Genomic DNA, 15930 nt, shown 5'->3' with positions numbered 1-15930 from the left:
AATGCAGGGGACACGGGTTTGTGCCCTGGTCTGGGAAGATCCCACATGCCGCGGAGCGGCTGGGCTCATGAGCCATGGCCACTGAGCCTGCGCGTCCGGAGCCTGTGCTCCACAACGGGAGAGGCCACAGCAGTGAGAGGCCTGCGTACCGCAAAAAAAAAAAAAAAAAAAAAATGTATGCATGTAAATTACTAAATTAAAAGTTAAGGGATAGAAAGATAAAATAATAAGAGAAATTATAAACAAATCAACTGTTAAAAATATAAATAAGCTAAAATAAACTATTAAAATGTTCATAAAGGACAATTATAAAACCAAGGTACAAACTGTACAAGCTAAAAAAAAAAAATGAAAAAGTAATTAGAATTAAAAGGTAGATAAAGAGACATTAAAAATGACAAGAGAAAGGATTAATATGATGAACCAAAGCAAATTAAAAGTTAAAAAAAATACATAAGCAAATTTAGAGACTAGGGAATATTTTTGTTAAAAAAAAAAAAAAAAAGTGCACGAAGGCCATAGTCCAGAATCAAAAGTTCAGCATCTTATACCAAAATAATAAGAATTCTTCACTTTTAGATTTTTAGGAGATGTTCTGAATGTGTATTGTTTCAGAACATTTGAAATTTCTTGCAAGGTGTCCCCAGCAGGATTGTCTTAAAGACAAAGGGCAGAAAGAATTCCACCTCCACATGGGTGGGGTGGCCCCCCCGCACTAGCCCAACTCCTCTAAGACATTTGCAGAGATGTTCATAAATCTTTGAAGGGCTCCCACTGCTGGCCTCACTCCCTGATCCCAAGCTTGACCCATCTTCTACTATTATAAATGTCTGTTTTTTTGTTTCTGTTATTTCAGATCTTTGACTTTTCTCTCACTGAAGAAGAAATGAAGGGCATTGAAGACCTGAATAAAAATGTCCGCTTCGTGGAAATGCTCATGTGAGTTCTGGGGGATCATTAATCAGGTTCTGTGCAGTGATGTTGGATTGTCAAGCGTCAACCAACAGGCTCTCATGAACCGGGACCATGTCCATGGAAGGCACAAGGGTAAAGGCTGGTGGGCAGCATGTTCTGAATTAGGAACTTCCTACAAACCTGCATTTTTGCTTAAAAGAATATTTTTGACATTTATGACATTCCCATTGGTTAGGTTAAGGCATCACAGGCTAAAAACATTGAGGAGAATTAAATCAGTTTTCGTTATGTTAATACAACAGCAGCACAGATACGCAAACAACATATTTATTTCTTCCTTAGAAATCAAAGTGGGCACAAATTAGAGCAAAGCTCAACAAGGACAATTCCTGGGAGAGAGGCATTAGAGTGCAGTAGAAAGAGCACCAGGTTGAGTTTTAGACAAATGTTTGCCTATAAGATTTGGAGCTTCTGGCTTCACCTATTGTCTGACTTCCCACAAGCAAAATTCCTTCCAAGTGTTGCCAAATTTAACTATCAACTGAAGTAACCCTTTATTCTCTGAATATTACAGAGCCTTAAAAATAAAAAAAAAGAATATAGTTCATGTATATATACACACGTATATATTTGTATACATACACACCCACATTTTTTCTTCTTAATCATTCTTCATTAATATTTCCAGTTCTTGAAATCACCTGGATAGTATTCTTCTTTTTACAATCTTCTCTTTGAGTGTGCATTTAGAAAATGCTCGTTAAGATGGTTCGTATAGTTTGGGCGCTTATCTTATCGGTCCCACTATTTTTCATGAGTCAAAAAGTGCGGACTATGCTAACACTGAATTTCTGAATCAATTTCTGAATTAATAAACAGCTTTCTAATGTGAATTTTCCAGGGGAAAAACTATTTGAAATCAAGAAGCACCTCCTAGCCTCAAGAACATAAAAGTAAACACAAACACAGAACTAACCCTTACACGTTAATTAACAGCTCTTGAAGATAAACTATTTCTATTGAATAAATATCATTAAATTAAAAATAGTAAGAGATAGCCAATCCTCCAATATGCTGTTTTGTTTTGTTTTTTTACAGTTGGTTAGTGACATTATTTGGTTTGACATTTTATTTATTTATTTATGGCTGTGTTGGGTTCTCGTTGCTGCACGCGGGCTTCCTCTAGCTGCGGTGAGCAGAGGCTACTCTTCGTTGCGGTGCGTGGGCTTCTCATTGCAGTGGCTTATCTTGTTGCGGAGCACGGGCTCTAGGCACACGGACTTCAGTAGTGTGGCACGCGGGCTCAGAAATTGTGGCACACAGGCTCAGTAGTTGTGGGACACAGGCTTAGTTGCTCCATGGTATGTGAGATCTTCCCGGACCAGGGCTCCAACCCATCTCCCCTGCATTGGCAGGCGGATTCTCAACCACTGCACCACCAGGGAAGCCCGACCTTTGACATTTTTAATACCTAATTCTAGCAACACTGGGAAAATAACTCATCACATCTGGAAATAACTAGAAAAATCAGCAAGGAGAAACAAAGATTAGGCCCCATTGATCAAAAAAATGTATCATTTAGGGATGCTGGGCCAAGGTTCTGCTGCTTTTCATCTGGCTGATCCTTGATATTTGAGAGCCTTCTCTGGTTTTGTTTTATATTTTGATTTAAAGCTCATAGTACTTGCAGAGAACTAAATCTTAGGTGTGCTTCAGTACAGGCACACACACACTCCAGTCCTTCTATAGACTGTTTCGCCATTTTTATTTAAGAGGTAGCTTCATCATTATCATCACTGTCATCATCATCATGGAAACTTACTTTGCTGGTCATCAACTTTCTAAATCTCAAACTTTCAACTCTCAGGAGGCCTAGTGATAGGGGCAAGTAAAAACTCTGAGAAGAGACTGACACTGATTCATGATAGAGTTTTTTTGTTTGTTTGTTTGTTTTTGCGGTACGCAGGCCTCTCACTGTTGTGGCCCGGAGCACAGGCTCCGGACGCGCAGGCTCAGCGGCCATGGCTCACGGGCCCAGCCGCTCCGCGGCATGTGGGATCTTCCCGGACCGGGGCACGAACCCGTGTCCCCTGCATCGGCAGGCGGACTCTCAACCACTGCGCCACCAGGGAAGCCCCATAATAGAGTTTTGAAGAGAAATGCTTATGTGGTTTATTGAAATGGGAGGCAGTTTATATCAAGAGAGCAGAAGGAGGAAGAAGTTGGGACAAAGTGTGTAAGTAGGCAGGTATTGCTCACCTCCTGTGCTTTTGTTTTAAGAAAATGTTAATGTGGAGACAACTAGCCTTCTCCCCCCAATCCCCCCACCCCACACTTACACCCAGGGTGCTATCTGGGGCTTCAGTAAAAGGTGCTGGCTTAAGGGGAAACAGGGGAGGAGAATGGGCACGAAACAGAAATGGAATGAGTAAGAGAAAGAGGGAATGGTCGGTAAAGTTACCAAAGAATGCTAGTAACACATACAGCCATGCAGCATTTGAAGTGAACTTTTTCCCTTTGGGGGAATTGTTTTGGCAGGTGGTGTGACCATCCTGAATACCCATTTCATGATGAATACTGACTTCAGAGAGCTCCGCAACAGATATTTTCCCTCTATGTGTGCCAGGACTTTGGGCTGGGTGGTTCCTCCAGCTATGGAAATCAAAGGAGTTTACTATCCTCAGATGAAATGGTGATGGAGACACACTTAACTTTTGTGTAGTGTAAGTGACTTTGACTTAGCTATGTGGGGGGAAAAAAATAGGTTTAAATCTGTTGAAATAACTTGGAAATTATCAGCTAATATTTTATTAAATCAATGTCTTCTGGGTTTCAGAAAGAAAAATATTAGGCTTTAGAAAAGACTTCAAAGGCAACATATGAAGATAAATAACACATGAATTCGGATACTGCTGCCATGGGTAGTCTGAGTTCTTTAGCAGTTAACAGGGCAACAGCAAGGATGGAGAGCTGGACCATGCCAGTGTGCTGGCAGTGGTCTTGATGGTTTGGACCATTGACTGTAATACAGACACAGCCAAGGTAAGATCCACACATGCATTATTAACAGGGAAGTGATTTGCTTCACCTTGAGTAGAGAGAGAGGGCTAAGTATAGAAAAGTCTTACTATAGAGCTAATTAAACACCACAGCGGTCAACAAAGCCATACTGATTTGATTGTTGTTTGTTTCCATCCAATGTGTGTTCGTGTAGCTTTTATCCAGCTTGAAAGATGGATAATTGCTTGTTCTCTCTTGCATGTTTTAAAGGGCCTGAGCTTCAGTAAGCTAGTGATCTATGCTAACACTGCCTGCAACTCCTGCCCCCATTCATTATATGACCACCATTATGCAAAGTGGCTTGAGACAACCTGCATACCCTGTATTGTAAAATAGTCCACAGACCATTATTTCAAAGAAGACATATAAAAAGGAAGCTTTAGGAAACATATTGAAAGAAGAGGTTTTATAGAATCATTAGACTTAAGACTTTGAAAGTTATTGGGATAACTGAATTTTGAGAAAGTAGCAAGTTCAAAAGAACACTGATAATTTTACTATATGTAAATTTTTTAAGTGAATAAAATGATTATTAGAATTCCATAGTAGAGATGTACCTATTTTCAGTCCAGCCAGAGCAGTATATTTTATTCATTCATATTAAGTCACTCTCACAGGGCAAGAGAGCGCTTCAAAACTTCAAAACATCAAAACAAACTTATGTTTGTCCAAGATCAATTGCTTATAATCTTCCATGATCTGAAAACGTACATTTCTGAGAAACTATCGTTTTAAAAAATTGATCTCTACTTATTGTTTCCAATAATTCTAATATGAATACTTATAATGCTATTCTCTGGAAAATATCTCATTCACAAGAAATAATAAAAATGATGATTTATTCTACCACATGAATCTCCATTTTGTTGCTTGGGATGGGGGGAATCATCTGAATTCATTTAAATTAGAGACCTTTGGTTGAATTCCTACTGTACATTTAGCACTGGGAAGATAGGGAAGATAGGAAGAAAAGGGAGTACCATAATGAAAGAACAGAAACTCAAGTCCTGACCTCTACTGTCAAAACTCTTCAAAATATTTCAGGGGGCTGGTGTGGAAGAAGGACCACACCTATCAAACCATTTTTTAAAGACAGGCATTGGAAAAGAGTCCCACTATTTGTCAGGGGAAATGTATACATGTATTTCTAAAGATTGGAAGAGGGGAATTCTGTCTTAGTCTTAACAGAGATGGAGGAAAAAGAGTTGGAGGCAGAAAACAGAAGGTCAGGAAAGAGTGATCCTGGTCTGCATGAGTTTCTGCATGTCACTTCTCCCTTCACTCTCATTCCTCTCAAGCTTCCCAACTATTTTGGGATAAATTGTATGCCCCCAAAATTCATATGTTGAAGTACTAGCCCGTAGTACCTCAGAACGTGACCTTATTTGGAAATAGGGTCATTGCATATGCGATTAGGTAAGATGAAGTCATACTGGAGTATGGTAGACACTAATCCAGTATGATTGGTATCCTTATAAAAAGGGGAAACTTGGACACAGGCAACACACAGGGAGAGCACCACGTGCAGATAGAGGCAGAGGTCAGGGTGATGCTTTTACAAAGATGTCCAGCAAACCACCAGAAGCTAGGTGAGAGGCATGGACCAGATTCACCCTCATAGCCCTCAGAAGGAACCAACCCTGCCAACACCTTTATCTCGGACTTGTGGTCTCTAGAACTGTGAGGCAATAAACTTCTGTTATGTAAGTGGCCAGTTTGTGGCACTTTGTTCAAGCAGCCCTAGCAAGCAAATATACCATCTCTCAGTCAAGATTTCCAGTCTCTCAAGCTGACACCAGCAGTAAAAATGGCCTTACTTAGTCAATGCTTTACTGAGCTCAGGTATTGATGACCAATATTTTTGACCTTCTTGGGGACTTTTGCAACCCCAAAGGTGTTTGTTAACCCAAATCAATCTCTTTCCTAATCAGAGGCCTCTAATGGAATATGGAGTAAGATACATCAATAGTTACATAACCTGCCTGGAAAAGGAGAGGAGGCCAACAGCGTACCCACTGATCCATAAAAACACATGGACCAGAAGAGCAAGGACTTTCTGCCCCAGCCCGCAGAATGTTTTTTGTTTGCCCATCACTGACTATTCTCCTTGGAAGACCTCCCTCAGGCACTGTCTTCCATAATGACACAGAGGTTATTGGAAGAGGCCACAAGAGGCACATAGGCACCAATCCCAAGTCTGCAGGCTTCAACACTGCGACGTGCTGCACACTTCATGACCACAGTTATGGAAATGTAAAAGGTTGAGGTAAATTATATTTCCCAGGCTTGGTATTTCTCTGGAACTCCCTTAAAATTTCAAGCTTTCACTGGTGACTTCAATTTCTGACCATTCCAAACTAGTAACTAAATCATGATATCTTGTGGAGCCCTGGTCCTTGCATGTGAACCCTCCCGGAATCTGAACTGTACCCACCATGTTTCTACCTCCAGATACCAAATCCCCAAGTTCTCACTTCTCTTGATGGGGGCAAGGGGTGAGGAGGGATAGGATAATCTCCTCTGGGCACTGGTATTTTAGCTAGATTGAGAGCTGAAATGCAGAATATGGTGGGAGGTATGGTGGGAGTAGCAGTGGTCTTGACAAAAGTACATGGACTTTTCAGGTCCCCCCTTAAATCTGGCCATTGGTAAATCTTCCTACAAAGACTATGTGGCATCCTTAGGAGCATGAGGGCCCCTTTAATTCTGTCTTGGGGGTTGTCAGGAAGAGATAAAATTGCCAAAGGACAATTTGGAACTGGGTAGCCCTCACTTTATGTCCTGCTGAAGTTGGTCACATGTTGGTCAGAGAGGAGCAGCTAGTGGAAATGATTGAACATACGTTTTTAAACTGTGTTGTGTGTGTGTGTTGCTATTTGATATGTACTATTGAGCATTTTTTATTGACATTCGTATATAAGACTATTGTGTAGTTTTGTGTATACTCTTTAGTTTCTATTATCAAATTGTGCTCCTTTCATTGTTAAAAGGAGAGTGAGATTTTCTTTCACACTCTCCACTCTAGAACAAATTAAATTTAAATGATTTATTTCCTAAAATATTGGTGGAATTCACCTGAGAATTGCCTCTCTGTCAATAGAGAGCCTGTACATTTTCTATTTCATCTCAAATCAATTTTGCAAATTTATCTTCTTCTATAATTTATCAATGTCACGTATTTAGCATATGGAGGTATATTTGTTCATTTAGTCAACAAGATTTTTGTGTGCCACTATGGTAGGCTCTATCCTTGGCAGTTGGGATATTTCAGTAAACAAAAGTCCCTGAGCTCTCATACACGCCCGTACTCTTCCAATTCCTTTAATTTTCCTAAACATGTGGTCACCTCCCTCTTGCAATTCTTCTTTTGTATGTCTATGGTCTTGTTTTGTAATTAATGGTTTATCAAGTTATTTTTTATTTTTTCTGGATTTCATTTAGACCAAATTTCCCAAAGGAAAGAAAATTCATTGACTACTTCTGTCTTTCTGTTTCTTAATTCATTCATAACTCATTTTCTTTTACTTATCTCTTGTCTGTTTTTTATAACTCATCCATAGACTTCTAACTTCTTAGGTTGAATATTTATTTCATTGATTTTTGTTAGTTTTTCTTGTATAGTAATATAAACATTGAATATAATGAATTGTCCATTGAGTACTGTTTTAGTTAAGATTTCTTAAGTCGATTTTGTAATTTTACAGATATTCTGAGTTTGGGGTTTGCTTTCTTCTTTAATCGTTGTTTACAAGAGTTCCTGTCTTAGTTTAATTTCTAGTGTTAGAGCTTTTTTTCTAGCTTTTATATTCTACTTTTAATCATGCTGAGCTCAGATATCATCAGTCAATGTTTTCAACATTTCATGGAATTGTGACAAGATACATTCTATTTTGAAGTATTGAGTTGGATATAACGGACATATAATCCTGTGTTATACATTTTTATCATCTAGTATTAGAAGAGCTATTTGAGTGAGTGGTTCTTTCTTTTAAACAGTGATTCTTAACTAGGTGTTAAGAGATTTGGCAATGTCTGGAGACATTTTTGATTGTTACAACTGGTGGGGGTGGGGAGAGGTGATATTGGCATCTAGTAGGAAGAGGCCAGGGATGCTGCTAAACATCCTACAATGCACAGAACAGCTCCCACAACAAAGAATTATCTGGGCCAAAATGTAATTTTTGCTGAGATTGAGAAACCCTGCTATCAGAAGAGTCTTTCTTGATAGATGTTAAAATGTGCCGATTCCTAATGCCATAATTTCAATATATTGCATATAACTGAAAACTAATCCATTTAGCCTTGTTTATAGTGCTTGAAGTAAACTGTCCACCTTTTACATGGACAGTTTGAACAAACTGTCCAGCTATGTTTTTTTCTTGTGTATTTTATCTTTTCTCAGATTATTAAACTGCTAATGGATGCCATGCTTTTAGTATTTGAGTTTAAAACACATGGGCAAGCGAGCCCCAATGAAAATAAGTTAATGCAGGAAACCAGGCTTTCCTGGTGACTCAGTGGTTAAGAATCCACCTGCCAATGCAGGGGACACGGGTTCAAGCCCTGGTCCGGGAAGATCCCACATGCCGCAGAACAACTAAGCCTGTGCACCAAAACTACTGAGCCTACACTCTAGAGGCTGTGAGCCACAACTACTAAAGCCTGCATGCCTAGAGCCTGCACTCTGCACAAGAGAAGCCACCGCAATGAGAAGCCCGCACACCGCAGGAAAGAGTAGCCCCCGCTCGCCGCAAATAAAGAAAGCCCGTGCACAGCAAAGAAGACCCAACGCAGCCAAATATAAATAAATAAATTTAAAAAAAAATAATTTCTTCAGTATGAGTCAAGAGAAAAATTGCTCTAATAACAGACCACCATTGAAAACTAGAAGCAATCTGAAAGATTAGATTAAGCTGGTAATCTACTTTCATTCTTGTCCCAAATTTCTTTCTTTTTTATTTATTTATTTATTTATTTATTTATTTATGGCTGCCTTGGGTCTTCCTTGCTACACGCGGGCTTTCTCTAGTTGCAGCGAGCGGGGGCTACTCTTCCTTGCGGTGCGCAGGCTTCTCATTGCAGTGGCTTCTCGTTGCGCAGCACAGGCTCCAGGCACGCGGGCTTCAGTAGTTGTGGCACATGGGCTCCATAGTTGTGGCTCACGGGCTCTAGAGCGCAGTCTCAGTAGTTGTGGCGCACAGGTTTAGCTGCTGTGTGGCATGTGGGATCTTCCCGAACCAGGGCTCAAACCCGTGTCGCCTGCACTGGCAGGCAGATTCTTAACCACTGTTCCACCAGGGAAGTCCCCCCAAATTTCTTGAAATAACTAAGCAGAGAGCCAATTAAATAGACTAAGTCTATAGCACCTCTCTAAAATAAAGAAAGGGTACCATCACTGAACCCCAAATCCTTAAGATAAGAAAGCCGAGGTAATTGGATTGACAAAGAAGTAAGAGTAGACAACAGTAGCCTAACGTACTTGCCGGAAACAACTGCTACAAAGGTAATAGCAATTTTAGACATGCTTCAAGTTTAGAATAAAACAATAATAGTAGAAGTTCCCATGACCTCACATCTGACAGGACTATCCCCTCCGTACAAACAGTTCTGAGGGGCTCCCAAAAGCCATGTTTGTTTTATTTATTTATTTATTTATTTATTTTTGGCTGTGTTGGGTCCTCGTTGCTGTGCCCAGGCTTTCTCTAGTTGTCATGAGCAGGGGCTACTCTTCGTTGCAGTGCACAGGCTTCTCATTGTCGTGGCTTCTCTAGTTGCAGAGCACGGGCTCTAGGTGCGCAGGCTTCAGTAGTTGTGGCACATGGGCTCAGTAGTTGTGGCCTGTGGGCTATAGAGCTCAGGCTCAGTAGTTGTGGCGCACCGGCTTAGTTGCTCCGTGGCATGTGGGATCTTCCCGGGCCAGGGCTTGAACCTGTGTCCCCTGCATTGGCAGGTGGATTCTTAACCACTGCACCACCAGCGAAACCGGCCATGTTTGTTCTTCAGGCTGAAACCTATCTCTTTCTAATCAAAGTGAATACTGTTCCAGAAGAGAGCAGGTAACTCAATATTGAGACTGGAGAAACAGATCACAACCTGGGAAACTTCAGAAAAACACACAAAAGGTAGGATTAAAAAAAGAAAAGAGCAAAGCTGATTTTGGCATTTACTTCCAGGATAAAGCTGTGGAGTGGGGGAGGCAGAGAAGAAGTGACAATGGCGGGAGAATTAAAGGCTACCTGTGGCCATGTGAGAACCAGCGTATATAACTGAAGCAGAACAGATTTTACTACCTCAAAATACTCCACATGGGCTTAAGAATTATTTTGTGCTGAAGACAATTGAGAAGAAACAGATATAAGAAATCTGTCTTCCCCCGATTTGCCTAAAAGGAGGAAATAAACTTACAAAGTGTCCCTCCTCCCTCTCTACCAGGAAGGACAAAAGTTGAACTGCTAGAGACAACTTTAGATCCTTATCAGTCTGGAGATGGGACCAGAGGAATTTACATAACAAACTTTGCTAACTAGACCTTATCTTCTGTTAGTCTCCCATATACTTGTCCTCCCATGATTTGCTGCCCCTAGACTCAAAGTCCTTTTCTTTTGTCTTGTCACTTCTCAAAAAATATATTGCTCTTTTGTTAAGAAGTTATGTAAGACCTAGTTCTAACCAAGCCTTTGAGTTACTCATCTCTGGGAACTCCCATGTGTAACATGCATGAATACATATGTCTGTAAACTTCTGTTTGTTTTTCTCTTGTTAATCTGTCTTTTGTCAGTCCAATCTACAGGGCTCCAGCTGGAGAACCTAAGATGGGTAGAGGAAGAGATTCGTCCTCACCTATAAGACTATGTCAGGTAGAAGCTCGTAGTTTCCTTTTAATAAGGGAGGCAAAGAAGCCAATGACATGAGCAATCATCATGGAAGCCATAAGACCGGTTGTCTCCTCTTGCCAACTCCACCTGCCTTCTGGGCACGAAGCCTCTGAAAGAAAAGTTAAACTCTAAGGTGAACTATGGAAAACTGAGGAACAAGAGCAGAACACAGTTTACACCAGCCAACTCCAAAGAAGACAGCAACAGGGCTTTGCCTAAAACGGCCTTGAGCAATTGGTAGTCTAGGAGGCAGAACCATATAGCTACGAGGCTCCAAATGCACTGCTGATATTCAAAATTCCAGAAGCATTCTTCAAAGGTGTGTGGCATGAAAAGGACGGCCCATATACACAGGTGTCATCAGTCACAGCTGCACCTATTAGCACCATCAATTTCCACCTCCATTCCCAGGCTTTTTAAACTGGAAACTGTATTTTGACCAGGTGGTAGACCCTGGCAGGAATGCCTCACACGTATTTCCTTTGGGGTAAGCCCCTAAACACAGGTTTTTAACTGAGTAATGTTAAAGAACAGCTCTGGGCTAATACCTAAGGATGTTGCACGTATCCACACAGGCACTTAGGCAAAGATTGATCTGCAGCTGATCTGAGTCTTGGCCGAACATCCTGGGTCCTCTGAAAACAAGAGTGTGCTGGAGGCGTGTGAGGAGCTGCTACCAGGCCGTTTCTCACTCAGTGCCCTATCTGCCAAGAAGGAGGCCACAGTGAGGCAGTTTCTCATCTTCTGCCAGGTTTTGATGAGACCTGAGACCTCTGACTCACCCCTTGGGGTCCAGCTGCAGACTTTAAAGTACCTTAGCAGCAACATAGCAGTGGCCCTTCAGCAACAGGATAGACCATCATTCATGTTGCAATCATCTGGACCCTTTTGTTTTGGTGTTGCCCTACTCCAGAGACTAAAGGAAGGAGATTGCCATCATCATAGGGACATAGAAACTGGACAAAAAAAAAAAAACAGCGAGATTATGCTACTATAGAAAAAAATTATAAAACTACTTAGATTCCAATAATGATTCTCCCTCAAGGGTCCTGCTGGTACGTAATTATATCTTTGTTTCTTTAACTGATCAATATTCCTAATAGTGACGCCATTTCCATATTAGAGTCTCCTGCTTTGTCACCGTTGCAAGTCTAGCTTGCACAAGAGTTGGTAAAATTTCCCATATTATAATTTTTTTTTTTTTTTTGCGGTACACAGGCCTCTCACTGTTGTGGCCTCTCCCGTTGCGGAGCACAGGCTCCGGACACGCAGGCTCAGCAGCCATGGCTCACGGGCCCAGCCGCTCCGCGGCATGTGGGATCCTCCCGGACCGGGGCACGAACCCGTGTCCCCTGCATCGGCAGGCGGACTCTCAACCACTGCGCCACCAGGGAAGCCCTCCCATTTTGACCAAAAATATGTCTTATCTACCTCCAGGAAGAATTAATAAACCAGATTATAAGAGTTATTAAAATTTAATGGAGCAAGTTTTTATTCCAATTATCCAGTGAAACAACATTAATATATCAAATATTAATATAAATCTGAAGAAAAATGCAAAGATTTCTAGGTTTGTTTTTTTTTTTTGCTTTTTTATGATTTATATGTAGTCTCTAAGGGGGAAAAATGTCTTGCTAAGGTAGTAACAGAAAAAAATGTTTTAAGAGAAGCTTATGATAATTGGTTACTTGGAAATATGTCAAGAGCAAAAATTGTTTTTAAAAAACTTAAAAATTTTAATAACTGGTACATAGTTATATAGGGAAAAGTTTTATATAATAAGATGATACCTTGGATAAATTAGACTGGTTTAATCTTTTGGTTTAGAAATAGCTATATTTTCTCTGATTTTACCAGTATAATACTATTTAGCATATTTTCTTGGGTTTATTTTCTAATAAAAAAAGCGAATTAATTTGAGTTTTCTAGATTTCCTCTACTGATTTTAATGGTCAAATAAGCCAATTCATAATAGATTATAAAATATTAAAATTATGTGTCAAAATAAATTGAATTATAATAGGTAATTCTTTATAAGAGGGATTCTTACAATGCTATAAATCATATAGACTAATGTGTCAGCATAAATTATAATATCCAAATCCTTACTTTTAAATACTTAAACTAATATTAAATTGTGTTAATCACTGAGTTATATTTGGGTCCCTGAAAAATTTCTAGGTAAGATAAAGACAAAACATTGATCACTAAACGTATTAGTTTACCCTCTTCCTTATTTTTACAAAAACTATAGAATGGCAATCAGCAGATTAAAGGATGAACTTGCCCTTAAATGAAAATATACATGAATATTTTTGCCAACTTAAAATTTGATAAGACGATAGTGTGGATGAAAAATTGTTGCTCACCATCTGCCTCTACAGGGATTAGGTCACTAGCCACTGCAGTCCTTCAGCACACCCCGAAAGGGGTTCAGGGCGGAGATCATGGAAAAACTGGCAGAACAGGCCTTCAGATAGTTAGATGTTTTCAGAAGAAGGTTTTATGAGCCTAATTTCTTACATCTTCTCATATCCAGAAAAGCACTAAAATCATTAACAGAGACATCTGCTCCTCATGAATAGCAGTAAACTTCCAGCAAAATGTGTGCTTGATTGCACATCTCCCCCTTCACTAAAATCTTGTATATACTGACCTCCTTCTTTACCTCTTCAGAACAGTTCCTCAAATAAAAACGCAGACTTAGAGAACGGACTTGAGGACACGGGGAGGGGGAAGGGTAATCTGGGACGAAGTGAGAGAGTGGCATGGACATATATATGCTACCAAATGTAAAATAGATAGCTACTGGGAAGCAGCCACATAGCATAGGAAGAACAGCTCGGTGCTTTGTGACCACCTGGAGGGGTGGGTTAGGGAGAGTGGGAGGGAGATGCAAGAGGGAGGAGATACGGGGATAAACGTATACGTAGAGCTGATTCACTTTGTTATACAACAGAAACTAACACAACATTGTAAAGCAATTATATTCCAATAAAGATGTTAAAAAAAAAGAAAGAAAGAACAGTTCCTCAGAGCTGAGAGGCTGTCTCCCTGGCTATAGTTCTCATTTTTTTTTTTTTTTTTATAGTTCTCATTTTATCCCAAGTAAAACTTAACTCACAACTCTCACGTTGTGCTTTTTTTATTTCAGTTGACAGTAGATAATTAGTACTTATGGACAAACATAGCTGTAGACCTTGTTTCTTCTCATTTTAATTTTCTCTGTTAATTGGGTACAAAATTTGGTTGCTATAGTTAAAGATCTCAAAAGCCCTCTCTTGGAAGCCAGATCCTAAATAGACCTTCCTTTCTTAACAGGTGTTATAGCAACAGCCCCCAGTCTCTGGGCGTTTCAAACTATGCTAAGCCTCTTTTCACTATTAATTGATAAAAGTCAAGCTTATGTTTTAGGGTAGTAACTCCAATTTAAAGCCCTAAACTTTTCTCATTCCAATTTGATACTAAACTCTGATGACAATCTTAATATGATTTTATTTGGTATTAGGAATACTTAAGGTAATTTCTAAATATTTTATTTAAAATATTATGTTATTAACAAATCATCCCATTCAGATAACTGACCCAAGCATGCCACATTACCAGAGGCTTAAGAATTAACATCTATAGGGCTTCCCTGATGGCACAGTGGTTGAGAGTCCGCCTGCCGATGCAGGGGACACGGGTTCATGCCCTAGTCCGGGAAGATCCCACATGCTGCGGAGCGGCTGGGCCTGTGAGCCATGGCCACTGAGCCTGCGCTTCTGGAGCCTGTGCTCCGCAACAGGAGAGGCCACAACAGTGAGAGGCCCGCATACCGCAAAAAAAAAAAAAGAATTAACATCTATATACTTAATAGTAGATATTATGCCTTTAAAGTTGCTTATGAATTTGCCATGCTACAAAAATAAAGGAGTTTTCTAACTTCTTTGTGAAGCCCAAGAAAATTATTGGAGATTATCCAACATCAAAAAAAAAATCTCATTATTAAGCTTAAAACCAATGAAGAAAATGCATTTTCTATTATTATGCAAACTAGTGACTCTTACTGGTTTTTATCCAAAAGAGACTAAACATTTATAGTCAATAGAAAGATAGTTATGTAATCTAGTTTCTAGAAGGAAAAAAACCTTATTGATAAAATCTTCCATTATTTGTAATTTTATAAACCCCTAATAAACTGAAGCTGTAGGGCAAGAACTGAAACCCCTACCTAGTGAATCATTTGAACATTTACAAATGAATCTCATTTTTTTGTTTCAAGCTTTGATATATATTTTTTAATGATTATTTATAAATAAATATTTTGGTTGAATTTAAGCAGTCTTTTGCCAAAAGACTAACATGCTGATATAAAAACAAAGATTTCATTTTCCCACCTGGAAATATCAATAACAGTGAAAGCTCACTTTACAGGTAAAATATTTTTTAAATGTATGCAAAGTATTCACATTTAACTGAAAAGTCCACATCATTTTCAAAGCTCTAAGAAGAAAAAGGCAAGCTAATGACATTTTAAAGTCAATACTGCCCAGCTTCCAAAGAAGCTTACTCTCCCTCGAATGATAATGGGATCTTATCTCAAAATCTCTATGGGGACTTCCCTGGTGGTGCACTGGTTAAGAATCCGCCTGCCAATACAGGAGACATAGGTTCAATCCCTGGTCTGGGAAGATCCCACATGCCGCAGAGCAACTAAGCCCGTGCGCCGCAACTCCTGAGCCTGCGTTCTAGAGCCCGCGAGCCACAACTACTGAGCCCATGTGCCACAACTACTGAAGCCTGTGCGCCTAGAGCCTATGCTCTGCAACAAGAGAAGACACTGCAGTGAGAAGCCTGTGCACGGCAACAAAGAGTAGCCCCCACTCGCCACAACTAGAGAAAGCCCGCACGCAGCAACAAAGACCCAAGGCAGCCAAAAATAAATAAAATTTTTAAAAACTCTCCATGAACTCTCACTATATTGTTACTAAAATTACCTTTGGGCTTGGCTTGAGTTCTCTACTGACAGGTTCTGCCTTGATGCATCCTGATCTCATTGAGTGTTATTATTTAGCTCATTTATGTGCTTAGTTATATA

The 15930-nt window shown here is 39.9% G+C and overlaps 1 protein-coding gene across 2 annotated transcripts in view; it reads left to right on the top strand.

Moving 5' to 3' along the window:
- Positions 1-4768, top strand: part of AKR1D1 (aldo-keto reductase family 1 member D1) — a 77228-nt gene extending 72460 nt beyond the window's left edge. The window contains exons 12-14 of one of the 2 annotated variants that reach the window (XR_009565184.1): positions 857-939; positions 3454-3638; positions 3752-4768. Coding sequence is in view for 1 of the 2 variants with exons in the window: in XM_030853937.2 (XP_030709797.1) it covers positions 857-939; positions 3454-3496 (126 nt within the window). In the remaining variant the exon portion in view is untranslated. Of the gene's footprint in view, positions 1-856; positions 940-3453 lie in introns of both variants that reach the window. The other variant, XM_030853937.2, reaches the window with a different exon arrangement.
- The last annotated feature ends 11162 nt before the right edge of the window (positions 4769-15930 follow it).

The sequence above is a fragment of the Globicephala melas genome, chromosome 9, assembly GCF_963455315.2.
Source record: "Globicephala melas chromosome 9, mGloMel1.2, whole genome shotgun sequence".
Classification (NCBI taxonomy): domain Eukaryota; kingdom Metazoa; phylum Chordata; class Mammalia; order Artiodactyla; family Delphinidae; genus Globicephala; species Globicephala melas.
Note: the sequence above shows the minus strand (reverse complement) of the source record. Positions and strands in the feature narration are given on the sequence as shown.